At 58.3% G+C, this 20,682-nt stretch overlaps 7 protein-coding genes across 7 annotated transcripts; 2 read left to right on the plus strand and 5 right to left on the minus strand.

The window, feature by feature from the left end:
* Positions 1-2,339: 2,339 nt before the first annotated feature.
* Positions 2,340-3,695, plus strand: PLICBS_002097 (uncharacterized protein; the record flags this gene model as incomplete). The annotated part of the gene is made up of 1 exon (XM_018321729.2): positions 2,340-3,695. One exon carries the CDS (start codon positions 2,340-2,342, stop codon positions 3,693-3,695), a length of 1,356 nt encoding a protein of 451 aa, XP_018179208.2.
* A 94-nt stretch (positions 3,696-3,789) lies between these two features.
* On the minus strand, positions 3,790-5,112 carry PLICBS_002098 (uncharacterized protein; the record flags this gene model as incomplete). The annotated part of the gene is made up of 3 exons (XM_018321730.2): positions 3,790-4,140; positions 4,210-4,605; positions 4,726-5,112. The coding sequence occupies 3 exons, from the start codon at positions 5,110-5,112 to the stop codon at positions 3,790-3,792; spliced, it is 1,134 nt and encodes a 377-aa protein (XP_018179209.2).
* A 2,324-nt stretch (positions 5,113-7,436) lies between these two features.
* On the minus strand, positions 7,437-8,102 carry PLICBS_002099 (uncharacterized protein; the record flags this gene model as incomplete). The annotated part of the gene is made up of 1 exon (XM_018321731.2): positions 7,437-8,102. One exon carries the CDS (start codon positions 8,100-8,102, stop codon positions 7,437-7,439), a length of 666 nt encoding a protein of 221 aa, XP_018179210.2.
* Positions 8,103-13,428: 5,326 nt separating this feature from the next.
* Positions 13,429-14,502, minus strand: PLICBS_002100 (uncharacterized protein; the record flags this gene model as incomplete). The annotated part of the gene is made up of 1 exon (XM_018321732.2): positions 13,429-14,502. One exon carries the CDS (start codon positions 14,500-14,502, stop codon positions 13,429-13,431), a length of 1,074 nt encoding a protein of 357 aa, XP_018179211.2.
* A 609-nt stretch (positions 14,503-15,111) lies between these two features.
* PLICBS_002101 (uncharacterized protein) lies at positions 15,112-15,759 on the minus strand (the record flags this gene model as incomplete). The annotated part of the gene is made up of 1 exon (XM_018321733.2): positions 15,112-15,759. One exon carries the CDS (start codon positions 15,757-15,759, stop codon positions 15,112-15,114), a length of 648 nt encoding a protein of 215 aa, XP_018179212.2.
* A 587-nt stretch (positions 15,760-16,346) lies between these two features.
* On the plus strand, positions 16,347-18,476 carry PLICBS_002102 (uncharacterized protein; the record flags this gene model as incomplete). The annotated part of the gene is made up of 1 exon (XM_018321734.2): positions 16,347-18,476. One exon carries the CDS (start codon positions 16,347-16,349, stop codon positions 18,474-18,476), a length of 2,130 nt encoding a protein of 709 aa, XP_018179213.2.
* A 125-nt stretch (positions 18,477-18,601) lies between these two features.
* PLICBS_002103 (uncharacterized protein) lies at positions 18,602-20,339 on the minus strand (the record flags this gene model as incomplete). The annotated part of the gene is made up of 3 exons (XM_018321735.2): positions 18,602-19,043; positions 19,098-20,083; positions 20,130-20,339. The coding sequence occupies 3 exons, from the start codon at positions 20,337-20,339 to the stop codon at positions 18,602-18,604; spliced, it is 1,638 nt and encodes a 545-aa protein (XP_018179214.2).
* Between the last annotated feature and the right edge of the window lie 343 nt (positions 20,340-20,682).

Below are 20,682 nucleotides of genomic sequence, written 5' to 3' on the forward strand. Positions count from 1 at the left end.
GCGATGCGGTTCACCAACATTCCCGAGATGGCATGCAATTTTTATAGACGCTCCGGCGGCGATGATGCCCGGGTTCGGTGCTGTCGGAGGAGAGCTCGGAGGGCGCAACGGGGCATTGAGGCCACTTGGGACGACGTCATGCTGACCCCCCGAGTCTATTCAGCATTTACCCGCCCGTCCAATTACACGCCAAAAAGCGACGACACTGCTTGTCTCTTCTCGCATTGTAAGTATGGCATTGTTGTCGCATCCTTCTGGCCCAACGGGCTATACCAGAAATCCCGGACTGTGCGTGTTGCGAAATCGTTGCATGTATGCGACTGCAACAGAGCTCCTTGCGTGCCTGTATACTTGGTAACACCGGCACATAGTTATTATGTATAAGGGTCACGAGACAGCAAAAGACTGCTGCTACGTTGACTGCCGCATCAACTCTCCGTCACTGCCCGACACCGTTGCAACGGCAGCGGCTCCTGTGCATCCTCACCTACCCGCCCGCATTCCCATCGCTCTACCTACCTATGGCCTATAGGGTCTTATTGCCTTCGGAGCAATTACACGCCTTGCAACGCTGCCACCGTCAGGACCCCTACACTTATAGCCTCGCAGTTAAGACTCGCTGCTTCGTCACCCGCCAGTCCGCCAGACCGCCAACCAATCTGGGGCACCCCCAATGTCATCTCAGCTCCTCCCCTCATCCTTTTCCCCCGGCCACCCCTGCATGCCGCACGCAGCCTGCCCCGGATCCGCCGCCGCCGTCCGCTGCAGTCTCGGCCCCAACCCTCTCTGCCCCATGGGGTTCTGCTGCTGCCAGGCCGCACCGGGTTCCTCCAGAGTCCAGCCAGCCCACACCACTCGTCGATTCCACACTGACAGGCAGACACACACGCTCGCTCGCTCGCAATTCCCCATTTGGGAAATCCACATCAACGCGCCTCGGAGCACCGAAGCGAGGATGCGTGTTGAGCGCCCATGACCGTGGACATGAAATTTTCACGGCATCTCCTTGCCGCCTCGACTGCACGGACTCTGGGCCTCTCTTTCTCTCTCTCCCAATCTCTTTTGAAACTCTGTCGGGGCGTGCTGCAGGGCCCCCATGGTCGGACGGCAGTATTAACACCGCGCCGAGACGAGACCTGCCGACTCGACATTGTTTACATGTGCTTTTACTTCGTATCCATCTCTTATTCTTTCCCTTCCAAGCCATGCCGTCCACCTCGTCCCCTCCTTCTCTCGCTTCCTCGCCGTGGCGGGTGTCGTTGCATTGTATTGCGCCCGCTGGGTTATAATAGCCCGCCTAGACCTTTAATACTCTGTACAAGCAATTAACTTGGCAGCAATTGACGGTCGCCGTCACCCGTCCATCACAGGTAACTAAATTCCTCTCCGCACTCCGCACTGCGCCCACACACTTGGCAGCTCGTGCTCGCTCTGCCCCCTTTCCCGCACGACAGCATGGCCACGCACGCCTAGCTCCTACTCCAAATCCTCCAAAAATCAGGCACGCCCGGGTTTCGCGCCCCTTTATTAGTCCCAACTCCATCCTTCGCGCCCGTGGATCCTCCGCCACTCCGTCCCGTCTGTATCTATCCACCGTCTGACCTCCGTGTGCCGTACCCCGCGTTATGGACGTAGGCACGGCTCGTGCTCGTGCTCGTGCTCATGCTCGTACCTGGGTAAGAGGGTAGGGTTCCATCCAGTCCCCTTACCCCCCTCTCCCGGACGGGACGCGCGCGAGCAGTCAGGCCAGCAGCAGGCTAGTTAGCAAGCGGCAGCAAGGCTACGTTGGTAAGTTAGTTGGAACAGTAGCAGCCCGTAGCAGCGCAGGCAGGCAGGCCGGTCGACGTCGACCACCACCGCCTGGTGCGCTCAGCACCTCACTGCCTGTTCCAGCGAAGCAGCCTGCCCAAGGCGGCTAGCAAGCCAGCAACCCCCCAGGGCCCGAGCGGGGCCCGTCATCTCGGTATTCTGCCCTGCAACCAGGCGCGGCTCCGCGTGCCGGTGCCTTTTGCGGGCAGTCCAGTCTGGGGAGGGTAGGGCGTGTAAGTGCGCCCGGGGCCCGGTAGCACGACGAGGCAAAAAAACAGCACAGAAAATCCCATGTGCAAATCGCACGATTGAGAACTGGTATAGTTCATGCGGTGATATAGACGGGATTCGATATATCCGCGTCCGTGTACTTAAACTGCCTCTGATCCTCCCCCCCGCGGTCGATGAGACTCGCGATGGTCTGCACGGACAGGTGACGATTTCCTCCCGCCCCCCTTCCCGCACCTTGTTGGACGTGCCTGCTGCCCCTTCTTTTGTAAGGAGACCTTCGACTTGAATAGTCCTTCATCATGGTTGCTCTCATCCGGGTGGCCGTCTCCTTGGCCCTGCTGGCCGTCGCCGGCGCCGCCCCTGCGCCGCTGGCTGACCGTGCCACGCCGGCGCCACCTAGCAAGGACCCCTTCTACGCCGTCCCGGATAACGTCGAGTCTGCCGCGCCGGGGACCATTCTGCAGCATCGCAGCCCGCCCAACGCGATTGCCGCGTTTGGGGCCCTGCGGGCCAACCTCCAGGCGTCGCACCAGTTCCTCTACCGGACGACTGACAACCACGGCAACGCCACGGCCACGGTCCTCACCGTGCTGGTCCCGCACAACGCGGACAAGTCCAAGGTGCTCTCGTACCAGGTCGCCGAGGATGCTTCTTCCATCGACTGCGCCCCATCGTACGCCCTGCAGCTTGAGTCGGCCACTGGCCCGCTGCTCGGGACCCTCGTCACGCAGGCCGAGCTGCTGCTCATGGAGGCCGCCCTCGAGCAGGGCTGGGTCGTCATCGTGCCCGACTTCCTGGGCCCCCAGGGCGCGTACCTCGCCAACGCGCTCGCCGGACATGCCGTCCTCGACGGCATCCGCGCAGCGCTAAATTCGGCAGACATCACGGGCATCCGCAACCCGACGGTCGCCATGTGGGGGTACTCGGGCGGCAGCGTGGCCACCAACTGGGCCGCCGAGCTGCACCCGACGTACGCGCCCGAGCTCAAGATTGCCGGTGCCGCGGTTGGAGGCACGGTGCCCAACATCACCAACGTCGTCACAACCATCAACAAGGGCCCGTTTGCCGGTTTCATCCCCACGGGCGTGCTTGGCCTGTCGGCGCAGTATCCAGAGCTCAAGACAATCATCGATCAGCATCTCAAGCCCCAGTACGTGGAAAAATTCCACAAGCCGCTCAAGCAGTGCCTCGTCGCCGACGCTGCTGAGTTCCTGTTTGCCGATGTCGTCGGCATGTTTGACGACCGCTCGCTCATCTACACCAACCCGACAGCGGTGCGTGTCCTGCGCGAGAACGCGCTCGGCAAGGCGACGCCCAAAATCCCCTTCTTCTGGTACAAATCGGTGCTGGACGAGGTCAGCCCCATTGGGGACACGGACGCCTTGGTGAGCAAGTACTGCGCAGCGGGCGTGTCGGTCGAGTACGTCAGGGACATTGTCTCTGAGCACGGCAGCTACGCTGTCATTGGTGCGCCCAAGGCCCTGTCGTGGCTCAAGGACATCATGGAGGGCCAGGCGCCACGCAAGGGCTGCTCCAAAAAGACGACACTGTCGACGCTGCTGGACCCGGCGACTTTTGAGATCCTGCCCAAGTTCCTGATTGACGCGCTACTGGATCTGCTGGGCAAGCCGGTGGGGCCCATCCTGTTCGGATAGAGAGGCCAAGTTGCGTGTGGCGAGCGAACTGGGGTGGCTCACTCGACGTACGTGCGCAGGGGTCGCTCACTTGACGTGTTTGTGCAGGAGTCGCTCATTCGACGTACTTGCGCAGCGAGGGAAAGGCGTCGCGCCAGGGCGGGCCAAGGTGCCAGTAGCGGATGTCGCTTATGATGGACTCGAACTCGGGGTTAAGCTGGATGTCGCCGACTGGACTGCGGCAGAGCAGCTGCTTGTCGGCGGGCCAGCGCAGCTGGATGGAGCGGATGTACAGGTCGACCGAGTGGCGCGAGTCTCGGTTCTGGTTGAGGCAGAGGAAGTCGCGCAGCCGCGGCCAGGGCATGTAGTCGATGGACACGGGGTGGAGGATGGAGTTTTGGATGCGGCTAGGGCGGATCAGGTCGGGGACGTCGTTGAAGGACTCTGGGTTGGGGTACAGGCGCCACTGCATGCGATCGCACATTAGCTTCCAAGTCCTAGTAATAAACGTCCAAGAAACAGCAGGGATACGCACGCGCAACAGGCGATAGCACAGAAAGTACAGCCCAAACAAGGTCTCGGTGTTCTGGACCTCAAACTGGCGCAGGGTCGAGCCCATGATCATGGTCAGGGGGTTGTCGGTGATGGAGTGGAGCATGAGATTGGCGAGGGACGGGTTCCGGGGGATGGAGATGGCAAAGTTGGGGTCCTGGGAGAGGGCGATGTGGGCCTGGTAGAGGATCATGAAGCTCTTGAGCTCGAGGCAGTCGGTGCGGTCCGTGTGCTCGACGCCGCAGCGACACTCGACGACGTTGGGGGGCGGCGTCGTGGAGCCCATGGACGAGGGCGAGGCCTGGGTGCTGAGGAACTGCGGGAAGCCTCCGCTGACGGGGGTGTCCATCATGGCCTTGAACCAGGGGTTGGAGAGGGCCTGCAGGTCGGTCGGTCAGTCAGTCAGTCCGTCTGCATGTCAAGGAGAGCTCCGCGATCTTGAGCTCCACGAGCTTGAGCTCCACGGTTTCTCCTCTTGGTGGAGAGCACTGCTACGTACATCGGACATGGACGACATGCCTGCCGGGGGCGCAGCGGCACCAGCACCAACACCAGCAGCATCGGACGCCGCTCCAGACACTCCGTCTCCGGCGGCGGCGGCGGCCCCAACGGCGGCCGGGTCGGCGCGGCGCACGATGCGCAGCTGCGACAGCAGGTCGCCGACGCTGCTGCGCAGGAAGGAGACGTCGCGCTCAATGTTCTCGAGGCGCGTCTTGCTCTCGGCGCGGTTGACGCGGTGCTTGAGGCGGTCGGCCTTGCGCTTCTGGGCCATCTGGGCGTCGGTGCGGGCGCGCTTGGCCGGGCGGGCAGCTGTGCCGTTGCCGTTGCCGTTGCCAGCCGCCGTGGGCGAGGGCTCGGACGGCGACTGCGACGTCTCGGGCGACATGTCGGGCAGCGGCGGCGACATGGAGCGCGCGCGCGGAGCGAGAGAACGGCCGACGACGACGACGACGATGCGGGAGGCGAGGGGCCGTGCTGTCGTCGTTGGAGTTGCGAGTTTGTGGTTGGTCGGGTCGACGTCGAACCGGCGAATGAAATTTGAGCGGGCAGAGAGACAGGCCCGGGGCGGGTAGTGGGTAGGGCAAGTCGCCAGCTATAAGGGCGCGCGCGCTGGCAGCAGCAGCGCCGCAGCGATGGATGCTCCCCGAAGGCAACCTGGAAACCGCCCCCCACCTCGCGTGCGGCCAGCGCGCCGGGGCCTATGAAAGCAAGCCCCGAGGGCGCTAGCCGGGGCAGCTGTCGGGCTGTCCAGTGCGGGGACCCCGGATCTCCAGCGCGCGTGAGGCACTGTCGCCTCAGCATCTCGCACGCTTCGATTTCTGGGGAGGGGGGGCGTCATCCATGTCTGTGTGTCCAACCACCCCCGGCATCCCAGGTCATCATCAGCAAAAGGCGGAGACCGTCATTGGCGACCCTGGCATGAGGTGTGGCAGACGCAGCCGAGGCGAGACTGACAGCGGAGGGAGACGGGTGGCACGTCTGCGAGATAGAGTTTGGCGAACCAGCCGTCCGCTATAGCGCTAGGATACTGAGGTGCTGTTCGTTGGTGGCCGCCTACCTACCGAGATGAGTGCTCCAACCGGTATTGGATTCTGCAGAGCGTGCGAGTCGCATATGTCTGCAGTATCCAATACTCGCCGTCGTCGGGTCTATGAGACCCCGCGGAGCCGCGGACAGTCCGCACAGCGACCAAAGACACGCACAAACGACAAATGCAGGCCCACACCTCTGCGGCTGACGACGATGCGTCTTCACATGCTGCCGACGAGCGCAGCCCCCGTCACAATAAGCGATCTGGACCTGGACCTGACAGCAGCGCGCGCGCGCCTCCCTCTCCCTTCCCGCTCGCCCGACAGATGCCACATGTCAATGCAGGAACCAGGCAAGGTCAGCTAGCTCCCAACAACTCAACAAAAAAAAAAGTGTCCGGCACTTGCACGCGAAAACGCGGCGCCTCGTGATTGATGCCGCGCTGCATCTGGCGGTTGGGCGGGCGTCGCAGCGCAGTGGCCTCGGCGACCATCCCGGAGCTGGAGCCCTGGAGCGTCCACTGGCTCCCCCCCCACACGCGGGTGCCGCACCCACTGTATGTCGTCCGCTAGCCGCCTCCGGAACTTCCGCCGTGTGCGCCTCCCACCACCACCCGCTGGAGAGATCTGTGGATTGCATCGTCATCAGGTGCCACAGCGGCGGCGCCATCCGCTCGATCGCTGACTAACTGCCGTCCATCGAGGTTGCCTCAGAAGCTGTCCAGCGCCCAACCAAGCATTGACGTTGCAGTGAGTGAGTCCCTTGGACGACTCCAGTATAAACGCCAGATATGAACGTGCCGTGGTTTCGGCTCAAGATCCTCCACGTGTCTGCCTCATACATCCTCTGCATCCCTAGTCCCTTCGTACTCCGTACGCCTTTCTAAACTGTAGACCTGTCTAGCCATGCGCCTCCCGCCGCTGTGGCGCCGCCAAGCTCCAAATGAGCATCCAAAATAGCATCACGTTGATCAAACGCAGACGCGTTTCTGTCAAAACATCTGCCTCGTGAGCGCCTCGGAAGACAATCATATGCTCGCTCTCGCCCTCCTGTCCATCATCCGGCAGCGTGAAACGCTAGCTCCCGACACAGGACGAACTTCTCCGTGCCTCGCCAACGTTTACGGCGCAGACACGCGCGCTGAGTTGGCCTGAAACCCCCACAGACGATCCTCAATACGCCAAAGACGCTTGTCACCACGGGGTCAGGCCCCGGCGCCCTCCACGTGGCGGCTCTCGGTGCTTGGCACACGCATATTTCACCTGTCAACCCTGGCTTTGCGTATACGCGAGGCCTCCATGGGCATTGCCTTGACATGTGAGGTGCCTTCAATAGTTGAACCGAGTTGCAAATGGACAAACTCGGTGCCAACATGACAGGACTGCCACTTTCCTCAGCCTGCCACGTCGTTCCGCTTCCCTCCGATAGCTTCAGCTGAGAGGGTAATAAGCACCATCCGCCAAATCTCTTGTCACCAGATTGTGACTCTAGTCCTGGCCTGCAAAATAGGGCCAATGAGTGGAGATTCATTCATGTTAACGAAGCCAACTGTCGCCCCCCCTCCCACCTGCCTACTCACATTCTGCCATCCCTCAACCTCCAAATCCACAAAACCCCACCAGAACGCTCCAAGCCTAGGCCACTCAGCTGGCACAAATTCACCCTCTGATAAGCCCGGCCTCAATCGTCCAAGTCCATCGCCTTCACGATCCAGGCGTGCACATTCATGAAATAGCCTTCCACGAGTCCCTCCGACCAAAACGCGTGATCCGCATACAGCCTCGCCTGGTCAATCATCTTCCAAATCTCCTGCGCAACATCCGGCACCGTCGCCTTTCCAATCTCCTGCTTCGCATCCCTCATCGCCTTCTCGGCCTGCCTCAAGTTGTCCTGCACCCGCGGGAACGGCCACGAGGCGCTTCGATCGGGACGTGAACGACCCGAACCGTCCCCGTGTTGCTTTTGCTTGCGCGCCGTGATTGCCTTCTGATAGTGCTTCACGAGCTCGTGGTACTTTTGGTACTTTTCGTCCGCGCGCTTCAGACTGCTGACCGCAGACTCGTAGGCGTCCTTGTCGACGATGCCGGCAAGGTTCATGTCCGAGTCGATGCCGCGGTCGAGGGCACAGGCTTGACCGCTGGTGTAGGTCTCGTTGTTGTCCTTGTAGTGCCCGAACGCGCAGAACATGAGCGACCCGAGGCAGAGCTCGAGCAGCACCGGGGCGGGGCTGCCGCAGCTGCCGATGGAAGGTTCGTATGACGGCTTCGTGCCCCGCGAGGAGCTGCTGTCTGATCCGGAGGAGTGAGCAAGGCCGGCAAGCGCGGCGATAGCAAGAATGACTTTCATCTTGTGATGTGTAGGTGAAGATGCGATCTAAAGACTAACCGGCTTTTGCTTCTGTTGGTGACCCGTCCTGAACTGACGGCCCGTTGCCCTTTTTATCTTTTCCCCGTCTCACACATCCATCAACGACAGAGTCTTTAACTCGACAGAAGATACTCCTTCGCGGCCTCGTCTCATTAGCTTTCCACGAAGTAGCGGTCAAGAAGCCAGACCTATATCATGAGCCCGCCTGTCCTGTCCTTAATCCGTCACTTATCCGTGAATGCCCACGATCGAACGCGGCAATCCTCACTGTAACATACAATTTATATCTTCCCCGCCGGCACTCGGCCCCGCTTCAAAGCTATATGAAAGCGAAACAGTGCACCGCGCACCGCGCAAAGCCCAATAATAGTGGCTGCACTATCGTTCACCTTCACAGCGGGCCATACATCGATACGACAGTATGCTGAGGATCATGGAGTCATGGTGCATCTTCAACTCCTTCAGAGCATCGCTTTATTAAACCAGACTATACTACACCGCACTCGTATATACCGATGCAACAACTGGATCATCAGACTGGCTTAGGTGTAGCTTCCGCAGGTCGATACCCTCTGTCCAGCGAGGCAATCCTCCGCTGGACACGCCACTTGAATCAAGTAAATGCATAGATCCATCGCAAAGGGACTGGCATTTCGTCTCACAAACCTGTGTTCTTGTGAAATGCAACGTTCCAGCATGTAGCGGCACGGCCAATGACATTCCAGGGTGGGCCGCAGTGCTTCACTCTATGATGTGTCGTGCAAGATGCTTATTATCGACGTGGGAAAGGCGTATGGGGCACGTATTCGGTTCTGAGTGTGTCAGCGACGTCTCCCAACCTTTCCGGCAAGAGTCCCTTGGCAGCATGATACCCCATGCCTCAACCGAGACCCGAAGTCATGCATCAGACGCACTTCGTTCGCACTCGTCTGGCTCATTCGGATTCATCTGGTACACGCAAAAGGGACGACCCAATCCCAACGTGCCAGTCCATTCATCCAAACTCTTCTTAGCACACTAGAGTCCGAGCATATGCTTCAGTTGAGCCTGGACCAAATCAGCGGTGGCTTGAAGCCAAACGGACCGTGGTACGCCCAGATTATGCGACTTTGTCTTGGCCGTGATCCTGTCCTCGAGGAGCTCCGCACAGCCACTTCTCAGCGTCCGCCACGTTTCTTACCTCCATGTGAGCGTAGCGCGTACGATTGTACCACGTGGTTGAACTTCAATGCACGTCGTGGGACCGATATGCTAGTTGTAGACGTCACAATCGTACTGTCTCGCGACATCGGAGACCGGGCCTGAGCGGGCTTTGGTGCCGCAGAGTGTTGTGCTCCCCGCCTACATACCCCCTGTCCGTAAAGTCTATACCTCTTGCTATCATGGTTCATATATATGTGATTTAACCCGCATTTGTTCTGTAAATTGTTATGAAGCGGCTCCATTCTCCCTGCCACGAGCTTCATGCATCCTACGGCAGAATCATCTCTCAGCCTCGATCTTGCCTTTAAGACGCCACAGTGGCAACAGAGCAATGCAATGATGCGTACTACCTTGGCTGCAGAAACCAAGCGGAGATGTGAGCATATCCGGCCGTGTCCAGGAGCCACGCCCTCGTCGATTCACTCAGGCCCATACTTCAGGACGCTCACGCGCGCCCTAAATTTTCATGTACTTTGTACTTCATCAGTCGCTACTTTGCCGTCAATGTGGCGTGATCTTGCTTCGAGCACGACTCAGGCCGAGTGCACGTACGGTCGGAGACCTTGGCAGGCGTGTCCGATCATCGACTTCTTCCAGCCTCGCCGAGAGGCAGCATATCAGATACAGCGGCACTGAAAGCTCATGCCACCTGACAGCGTGTATATCTATTCACAGCGAAATGTTCACCGTTGATGGCACCCCCAACCTGGCCTTCGCGAGCTATGCGATCGTGTATATGCTATGATCCAGTTGCGGTGTGGTGTCCTTGGTAATAGCAATTACCCTGGATGATGCAAGTGCCTCTAGAATGGCCTCGCACCGATGCTTGGCCCCGAACAACCTCCCCCCGGAAGCATTGCCTTCTTTCAGCACATGTTATGGCGAAACTAGCATTTGCCAAGATTTGCTAACCGGGATATCAGTCCGCCTGGCGGGTTGGCAGCGGGGCGGGAAGACATACCAACAGTGCACTGGTTGTCGGTGTAGTGACCGTTCACAAAGCAAGGGCTCTCAAAGTCTCGGAAGGACAGGCGGTCCCAGCCACTATCGGCTCATTAGCAAACTGCCTCAAACAGGCGCGGCCAATGCATGTCATGCGCACCAGTTGACGCTCCCTCCGATGTTGATGCATTCTCCAGACTTCACACAGGTGAAGAAGTAGAGCACGCTTTTCTTTGCGGTGGCGATCACTCGGTACTGGGTCCCTGGTCCTGATCGGCAGTTCACGTCTGCGTTGATGATCCTGCAACCAGCGCCACCCACACGCTTGTCAAACACCTCATCCGTGGCATTCCGAGGCTCCAGGTCGCTCAATTCGGCAATTGGGTTGGCCGCAGTCCCCAGTGCCAGGAAAGAGGCGGCGATTATGGCTGAGAACTTCATGGCGATGGTTCGAAGTGTAATGCGATCGCTTTTGGCAGAATATCTTCGACTCTGTGAACAGTGCAAAATGGCCAGTTGCGCATATTTATTTCCGCAATCGCAAACTTCAGAGAAAGGGTAAGACGGTGGAATTCTATTGCCGCATTGCTTCGATGCGGACTAGGCGATCCAGACAAGGTCTGACCCATGCAATTTCCAGGTTGCCAGGCCGTAAGCAAACAGAACATGTCACTCGGGTCATTTTGAAGTGCTGAGGGCTCCTTGGGATCACGAGAGCAAAAGCGACACATTGCCTGCCAACTAACAAAATAGCCTTCGCCCCAGCCTGACGGATATCTCGCTGGCCTGACTGGCACCGCATACCCAACCTTTCGAGCCATTGTCGCGTCACGCGGGCCTTTGGTTCGGCGCACGCAATTGGACCAGTGAGGAACTAGCCATACAGCAAGACTTGCCGAAGCGCTGAGCCTCCGCCGTAATGAGGCCCCGCGAGAGTCATGAAAGTCTACTTTGAACAATTGGAGCCCACGTAGTTGACCCGTGTAGGACTGTAGAGAAGGGATACCAGACCTTGAGGCAATGTGTCTGTACGGTTGCCCGCCTTGCCAAATGATCGACAAGGCTGGGTGTTCGCAATGCGCTGAATGTGCAGCTGCGGTCTGCTCATCTCATACAATACCTATCCAATTGACGCGTTCAATTGCGGTGGGATCAGACGTCGGCGTCATTGTTGTATGCACATGAACCAATGAGATAGGCTGCGCCATAACAGTAGCCGAATCAGCTTTGCCATTGGCCTGGCATAACAAATACGACAACGCTGAAGGGCAACTGTACATACTTTGCTCGCAGCGTGGACCAGCGGTCGCGAGAAAACATGGTAGATATAGAAGTAGAGGTGGGGTGCGTAGTCGAAGGCGAACAGAAAACGGTTGGGTTTTGGTCGCTTGGAGGTGTGGTGCTTGGGCCATGTATGCGTAATCGGAGTCAACATGAAGCGCTATACGTCCTAGCCCAGACATGACTTATGATTGAGCAGACTCGCGCAAGGTCCTGCTGGTATTTGTGAGCGAGGGGCCCTGCTGTCACGCTGGCACGGGCGGGAGTTCAGTGAGTTCACTGCTGATGCAAGACTGTCGCCTAGCCGCAACTGACATCTTAGGTCGTTTTGAGACGACGTATACCAGACGCGTGCGTACGTGGATATCCCGAGCCGACTCGAGGTCTAGTTGATGTTCTAAGGTATTTCTGAACACCCTTTGTGCACGGTGCATGTGCCTGTTGCGTCAAACCTGAGCAACAATTCGCCCGGGTGATGCGCATTGGGCTTGGTTAGCCTTGCACGAGTCGCAGCTGAGGCACGGCTTCTGTGTCATACGCGTTGCCGAAATCGATCATTTCAAGGTGTTTGGAGTTTCTATGACATCGAGACGCGCGGCGGATCTGCTCTGATTCAAGGCCGTGCCGTTAAATGGCTGCCTTTTAGTTATAATTTGTCCCACATTCTATGTTGACTAATTGACCTGATGCGAGTCTGACTCCTATAAATTGACCACGAACCTCAAATACAAGTGCAGAAGGGCCAGTGATGTTTTCGCACCGGAGTTGTTCAACACCAAGTAGGTGTTCCGCCCGTTGCATGAAATGAAAATCCACTCGTACCTTATTCTCTCGCTCTGCACGGCCCTGTGTCTTTCACTCGAACCGAAACTCGAGAATATTCTCAACCCGGAAGTCGAAACACAACAAGGGGCGCCCTGTCCGCCCTCGGCAGGGCGGAATGGTGGTTCTTTGGAATCGTCTCCTCCGGAGGCAGTCCAAGTCGGAGACATCTTTGAGGGGGTAATTGCACCCCAGTGGTTACCACATCAATTCCAGTTCTAGTTTCTGACCTACAGCGGCGCAGATATGTTCAACCAAGTTTGGTTCATGCACTGTCCGGCGTCCTATGAAGACACGTTATACGAAACAGCAATGGGAGGTTCGTACTGTAACGTACATCTGCGGTGTTTATAGGGTGAGAACCTTGATGAAGTGGCGAAACTCATACATGCTGACATGAGATATAGCCATGTACCAGGGAGGGTAACAGTTGCACTTGGCAATTCGGATATCGGGGATCCGCGTGCACATGAAATCCATCTTCTGCTGAAGCCTCAGAGCTCCAGGGTGTTGACGCGGCCAGCGGCAACGCCGAGTCGAAGCAGGCTATGGGATACTGCCACACCGCGAGTATTTCATTGTCTGCAAATCGAATCAGCACGCAACAAAAAAATCGCAAGCTTTGCCTCTTGATGAACATGAACTAAGCGAAGTGATCATGGACAGAAGCTGAGTTGCGGACTGCAGAGCAACGTCGAAGATGAAAGAGATGAGCGAGGATCTGATCAGTGGGTGCCAGGAACGTGTATGATTCACAGTGGGTTCGAAAGCGCAGTCAGGGTATCATAATAATGCTGGTAGAATATGGTTTCCATACATGTAGTCTGGCCCGATTCCATGTAGTGTCGCTGGTTTGGCCGGGACAGTTCGTCCACCCGCTCTACTTCAGCTCAATAGAGGAGGTATATAACCTTGTTTCGGCCCACCCTGGAAAGCAGTCGAGGAGTTGAGCCTCGGTTATTACATGCGTGCATCTGATCTCGATTTCGTCGGATCTCGTGTCTTGCAAAAACGCCGCAACGGTACATATGGCCAAGGCGGGCTACATACATGTGGCTCAACTATCCACCATGGCCAGGTAATTGACCGTCTTACTGGCCGCACTAGCGATCCTGGCCAAGTGCGCAGTGCTTCCTTCGTATGCCTTGTCTAGTTTCGCGGCGAGAGTCCGCGAGATGGGCATCTTGGGCACCATGCCGGGCCTCAAGATCTGCGTCATGACCTGCGCCCATTCCCAGGGCTTCGCCTCGCCGCCAGGCAGACTGTTGAAGTACTCCCAGCCAAAAATTCCGCCAATGCGATGGTGCAGCTTGTCCCGCAGCGTCACGATGGTGGCATTGAGTTGGTCGTATGGTAAATAGGGCGATCCGTTGGCGGGCGACGTCAGCTGCCCAATGACGACCTTGTGCGGCTTCCACCCGTAGTCGATGATGCGGAGGTAGTCGTCTGGCGTGGACATGTCACCGAAGCCTGAGTAGAACTGGGCGTTGTACCAGTCGATCTCGCGGCCCAGTCCGGACTCAATGGCTGTATAGTTTAGGTCGCCGAAGTAGTCTGGTCCGATGAGCGAATCCGCGACGGGCGCCATCGTGATGACGAAGTCGTCCCCAAAGTCCTTGTGCAGCCGCTCGATGAGACGGTAGGCACCCTCTTGGCTCATGTGCTGTTCGATGTCCAGGTCCATGCCCTGGAGCTCGAACTGGCGGATCACGTCCCTGAGCTGTCCATAGTAATGCTCGAACGTGGCGGTGTCTCCGTCTAGTGTTTCCTTAGTGAAAGACCCAGACGCCGCACCGCCAACCATGCCCATAATCCTGACACCTGCTTCTTTCATGACCATGGTCTCATTCCATAGCGTGAGGAACCGCGGGTCCGACGGAGGATAGTCATTCAAGTGGATGACGCCGCCGGCATTGACATGGAAGGAGCAAATGTACAAGTCCGACATGGCGATGCCCTTCTCTTTGACCAGCGGCAGCATGGAAATTGGACGGCCGTTCCTGTCGTGTGTCGTTTGGAAGTAGAGAATCAGGCGCGGGTTCCATGTCGAGCTCGTGGTTGGCACCTCAGGTGCTGGCAGGGCTGATGCCAGTCCCGCTAAGACGGACGTGAAAAGTGTCGACCACAGCATCTTGGTTAGCCGTTGTTTGCGACGATGAACTTGTTGGACGACAAGACAAACGGGAGCGCCCGAGGCCTTCAAGTTATAGCTTTGCCTCGCCCTGATTTCGGTCTCCCTAGCCGGCATTGGCGCCGGCTAGCTAACCGGACCATCGCGCGAGCCGGGCACTGAGACACCCATGGTTAAATGCCGGCTTCCCTCTCGTGGCCGTAAACGATTCCCACCGCAGAGGTCGTATGAGTCGCAACTAATATTGATGCAGCCAAGAGCTCGTGACTCCATTGCCAGCATATGTAAAGCAAGGGGTTAGAAGATGGTGCGATTGGGTCGTACGTTGCAAAGTGTGCGCTGCGGCCGACATCGAGAAGCCGGCGGATGGGCCACATGCGAACGTGTTCGCGACCATGCGCGTCTTGCGGCGGGGCCGCGATTCCCAAGTGAGACAGATGCCAGGCACCTTCACGTTGCGGAGCAAAACGAAGGCCAATGGAACGAGCCGATGCGGAAGGTCGCATCCACTGGGGTTACATTCCCGCGGCGTTGGACAGATAGATAAGTGAATTGACCGCTCACATCTCCCCTTGCCATTGGCACCGTCGGATCACCAGACCTCACAACTCACAATGCCTCGATCCAGTTGAGCGCGACTTCAGGGTCCAGCCTCTGAAAATAGTCAGGCTCCGTATGCACGTTCCTCACCGTCCCGGTCCGGTCCACGAGCAGCGTCGTGGGGACCGGCACCTCGAGCGAGTTGTCCCCATTTTTCGCTTCTAGGCCACCACCCAGCATCTCGAACACGGGCCGCAACGTGTCCGGTTGCTTCCATACGATGCCAAGCCTGCGCGCGAGCCCGTTGCCGGCGTCGGAAAGGACAGGGAACGACAGCTCGTTCTTCTCGGCCGTTGTCAGAGACGTGTCCGGAAGCTGCGGCGAGATGGCGACGAACATGACGCCCTTGCATGTAATATCGTCGAGGCGCTGCTGAAAGGCGCGCAGGGCGAGGTTGCAGAATGGGCACCACTCGCCGCGGTAGAAGGTGATGAGGATGGGACCCTTGGCCAAGAGACTGGAGCTGGACACGAGCTTTCCAGAGGCATCGGGGAGTTCAAACTCGGGCAGCCGAGAACCGACTTGAATTGTTTTCTGTGGATCAAAGGAAGTCTCAATGTCCCGCTTTGCATCCAGGATGGCATCTCGTATGTCCGATGGGATGGTGTCGAGGTGCTGCGTAACGCCGCGCAGTTGCGAGGCCAAAGTGGAGGCCATGTTGAATCTTGTAACAAGAGAATTGAGTGGCTCTAAACCTATGGTAAGCCAATTAATGAAGTCTGCTTTTTGCGACTCCCAGATGAGCCAGGTAGCATGAATAAATATTTGATCATCGACCGTTGATGTAAACAAGCCGGCCTCGCGGGGTTCAGCAAGAACCCGTCGGCCACCCAACAGCAGATTAAATACATCAACATCGTTGCTCGTATAGAGCGTATTACAGCTCTTTCGCCAAGCCGTCCGTCTCATCTAGTTGTCTCGTACAGTCGCAGAGAATCGATCAACCGGCATCGCATATGGGGATGCTCCGGCCCGAGCCGGCACCAGTCGGCGCCGGGCGGGGCGTCTCCCCGACCGGTTCGTCCGAATTCGGGCGAACGCCGCCATTGGCCATTATATACGCCGACGTGCGGCTGGCCACTATACGACGTACGCGGCGCCGCGGCTGCGAAACCGCCGCCTAATTGGTGTCGACCCTTGACGTGAATCCACCGTCCGCATGCCCCCAGCACCGTAACCACCGTTCATGTCGACGCCCCGTTTTCTCATCACCAGCAAACACTCATGATCCTAGAGCCACCGACATGAGCGAGTCCGTGGACCAGCAAGAGCCTCCGCGGCGGATGCGGCTCGGCACCAAGTCGTGCGCAGAGTGCCGGCGTCGCAAGATCCGCTGCATCGTACCCGAGGGCGCCCAGACGTGCCAGTCGTGCACGCTCCACGACGTCGCCTGCAGGCCGCAGCAGCCCCGGCCCCGCGACCGGACGCAGGCGGACCAAACCGCGGCGCTCCGCAAGAGGGTCGCCGAGCTGGAGAGCGTCATTGGGCGCTTCCTCGACAAGGTTGGCGAAGACCCGTCGCTCGCCGTGCGGGCTCTGCAGGCCGGAAGCCTTGAAGCGGGGAAGGCGGCGTGTCTTCCGAGGAAGCAGGCGGCGAGGCGGCAGGACGGCGAGCAACCCGCTTCGGAGAACGGTTCAGCATCGCCGGGTCTACCAACACCCTCGGCCTCTGAAGGTAGCCACCGACGGAGGCGGAGCCCCGGAAACTCGGAGGATGAAGCGTCGGAGAATCCAGCATATGCGCCGCTGGTGCAGCTCTTTCGCGATGCACTGCTTATTCGCGACAACGAGGGATCGGTGCTCGACGACGATGAGGAGGATCAACCGGCAGTGCATCACCTGCAAGACGAGCTCAGCCAACTGCGGCCCGACATTCCGGACGAGCACATCGTCCGGCTCATGATGCGGGAGACGACGGTATACTGCTCCATGTGGAGCACCTGCTACAACGACTACGAGTCGCGGGTCCCGTGGCAAGGCTCCCCGCCGTCTGAAGTCGAAGATTATGTCGTGGCGGCGCTCGCGCGGCCAAGGTTCGACTCGACGTCGTGCAAGGCCCTCACATGGCTTGCCCTCTGTGTGCAGCAGCTGCCCACGGAATGGCTGCGGCGGCACATGCCATCAGTCCAGCGCCAGCCGCTCCTGGACTCGTACACAAAGTACACACACGCCGTGCTATCCTTGCATGGTGAGGACACACTCGACGGGATCCAATGCCTGCTGCTCCAGTTCAAACTGCTCATCAACATGGGCCGACCGCGACGCGCGTGGTCGTGCGTGCGCCGCGCCATCACTTCTGCCACCATCCTTGGCTTCGACCGACCCAACGACGGTTCAGATGGCATGAAGTTAAAAAAGAGCCTCTGGTCGCAGGCTTGCCAGTTTGAGCTGAATCTCTCCATGACTCTGGGGTACCCGTCGGCCACGTTGTCCACGTATCCGAAGCCCGGCGACATCCAACCACTCGGACCTCTCGGTGGCCTTGCACAGACCATCCTCCAACATATGGTTCGCATCGTCGGCGCCATTGTCAAGCGCGACCAGAACTGCGACACCGCGACTTATGAGACTACGTTGCAGATAGATCGAGAGCTCGAAGAGACCAGGGCCTTGTTCCCACAAGCCTGGTGGGGGGAGCACTCGCCCGGGGCGAGCCTCAGCCAGATCTACCAACAAGAGATCTCGAAGCTGCTCTTCTTTTCGCTCTTCAAAATTGCGCACACGCCATACATGCTCAAGTCCGTGGCGGACCCGCGATATGAATATAGTCGCATCCGAGCCATGGAGGGTTCGCGAGAAGTCATCCGCACGTACCTGCGTCTGCGCAACTACCCCGGCGCCGAGCTCATCATCTGCGACCTCATGGACTTTCAGGGATTTAGCGCCGGTCTCACGCTCGTTGTCGGAGCGCTGTCCCGGCACTGCGCGACAGGCGAGCCGTTTGAAGCCTTCTCCGAGGACTGGAGCCTGATGGAGGGCCTCATCATGAGTCTCAGGCGCACCGCGGATCTTTTGGATTGCCGCGTTGCGGAACAGAGCGTCAAGGTGCTCGAGCTGCTCTCCTCAGGCCATGATGGCAGAGATGGTGACATTGAGGCCCTGGTGCCGTACTTTGGCAGGATGCGCATCCGAAAGCCGGGGCCGAAGAGTGTCCAGTCCGTCAGCGCCATGTCCTCGTCGACACAACCCAACGTTCTGCTCGGCTGTCACCCACCTCCACCGAGCGCTATTGAGATGAGCGCATCGGAATGGCCGACGATGCTGCCCATGGAGATTATTGACGAGGACGAGCTGAGAGGAGACTGGTTCGCTGTATCGCAGGACGGAGGCCAGTACAGCTGGCACCAGACACTGAGTACATTCGCGATCTTGTAGGTACATATGCAAGGCTGTACTCCAGACTATACCCCACTCAAATCTCAGCTGCTTTCGCTCTCTGCCTCGTTCTTTTACCGTGATACCCGAAAACAAGTTGTGTTTGCCGTTCTCCCCGGGGCTACTCACACAATCTTCGTAAACAATACCTTGGGGTCCCTGTCGCCCTCGTTCAATCCCCCAGGCGAGAATTGCACGTCTAACCCATGCGGCCGCCCGTCCACCCCAAACTGGAACTCAGCCTCGGCGTATGACCGAAAGTATACGACTGGGTTGTTGGCCATGTCGAGCACCATGAGCCACCAGTCGCCAGATACATGATGCAGGTCCAACACCATTGGAAATGTGAACTCTGAGCGCGAGGCAGTTAGAAGCTTGCGCTCGCCAAGTACGCTGGTCTCGTCTTTGATACGGAGTGTGATGTTTCCATATCCAGCGTTGTGATATGTGCCTTCTAGCTCAGTGATGTCGACGGTCGGAGGAAGGGATTTCTTTGGTCTTTCCGGGTATACTTCGTCGAGGACCTGGGTCAGGTTCTTCTTGCTTTCTTGCAGAATCTTGTCCCACCTAGGCTTATTAACGGCTGAACTTTGAAGCTGACGCGATTTCAGGTATACTCACTTCTTTCTCTGGTCAATGCGGTCCTCGTCCGGGATGCCAAGTTTGTCGTCAATGAGCTTAAATATGAGCTCCTCTTCGGCCGCGTTGGATGTCAATGCCGTATTTCCAAAGGCCACGACGCCAAACTTGACCTCTGGCAGCCAGTAGACGCCGGCGCCAAAAGCATGCATGCCTCCACCGTGCGTGTACACGACGTGACCGTTGTAGACGAACCTCTCCCACGCCAGGGCATACGCCTGCACATCAAGGCCATTCGCCGGCATGGAACTGATCATTCGCGGCGTCCGGATCTCCTTGTGGACTGCCTCAGAAAGCGGGCCGCTCGCGTGGATAAGGCTCTTAACCCACTTGGCGTAGTCGAGGACGTTGGAGAAGATGGCGCCGGCGCCGCTGACCTCCGTCACGGGCATGTGGTCTACCTTATGGTAGGTTTCGTTGTCTTCGTCCCACCTGTAGCCCCGGGCGAGATGGTACGGCGCGTGCATGGCGTCTTCGAGACTAAAATGCGTTCCGTTCATACCGAGAGGACCCCAGATTGTCTCCTTGATCGCGTCTCCCAGCCACTTGCCCGTAAGAGTCTCAATCACATGAGACAACGTGACGAACATGAGGTTGCAGTACTGAAACTTGACGCGAGGCTCCGCAGTGGTCGGGAGATGCCGCAAGCTACGCACAATATCCCGGGGCACGGCCGACCTGCCGTCTATGATGCGAATGCTTGACATGTCGTGGCGCGGCATGCCTGTGCGATGGCTGACCGCATCCTCAAGGGTGATGTGGTTTGTCGCCCACTCATCCTGCAATATGAAGTCGTCGCGAAGCACAGACGAGATTGGGGTTTGCCAGCCTGCGGTCAAAGAAGAATGCCGCTTGGAATCAATCAGGTGGGCGAGAGTAGCCGCCGTAAACGCCTTGGTCGTCGAGGCGCCGTACCACAGCGTCTCTGGCGTTGCTCTCGTGTTCGGCAGCGTCGCATAGCCATACCCCTGCTCAACTTAACATGTGCTGCTCTACTGCGACAATCGAACTGACCTCGGCAAATATCTCTTCGTCGTCAATCACGGCAATGGCGAGCCCTGGAACCTTGCGGTCATCGAGCGTCTTGTTGACAAGCGTCGCGAACGTATCGTCAAGCGGATTCCGTGCGGATTTAGTAGACAGCGGCTTCTGCGCGGCGATTGTCACTTCCGAGGCCAGAAGCCCGGCCAGGGCAATGCGCCATGGCCATCCGGCGGCTACCATGGCGACAACAATGACACAATTGGGGATTGTGCTGCTGGCTATGGAGGAGACGAGTTGCCGTGAGTTTGTGACGTGCTGACACCCCGCAGCTGGCGCGTCATGCCAGGACGTGGAGGTCCATCACGGTGCGACAGTGACAGAATGAGGAATAGCTCCGGCTACCGTAACCTAGCATTTCAAAGCCTGCCTCTTCCACCTGGCGAGACATGATGGTGGATGAGCTATCGGCATAAACATACATCAGAGGTCTTTCTCTCCTCGGTCATCAACCAATTCGATGTGTTGCGGCTCGATTCTGTGGCAGTTGCTGGACGCTAGCAGCCAGGGGGTCGTCTGATGCAAC

Source organism: Purpureocillium lilacinum, assembly GCF_023168085.1.
Source record: "Purpureocillium lilacinum CBS 284.36 DNA, scaffold_2, whole genome shotgun sequence".
NCBI classification, from domain to species: domain Eukaryota; kingdom Fungi; phylum Ascomycota; class Sordariomycetes; order Hypocreales; family Ophiocordycipitaceae; genus Purpureocillium; species Purpureocillium lilacinum.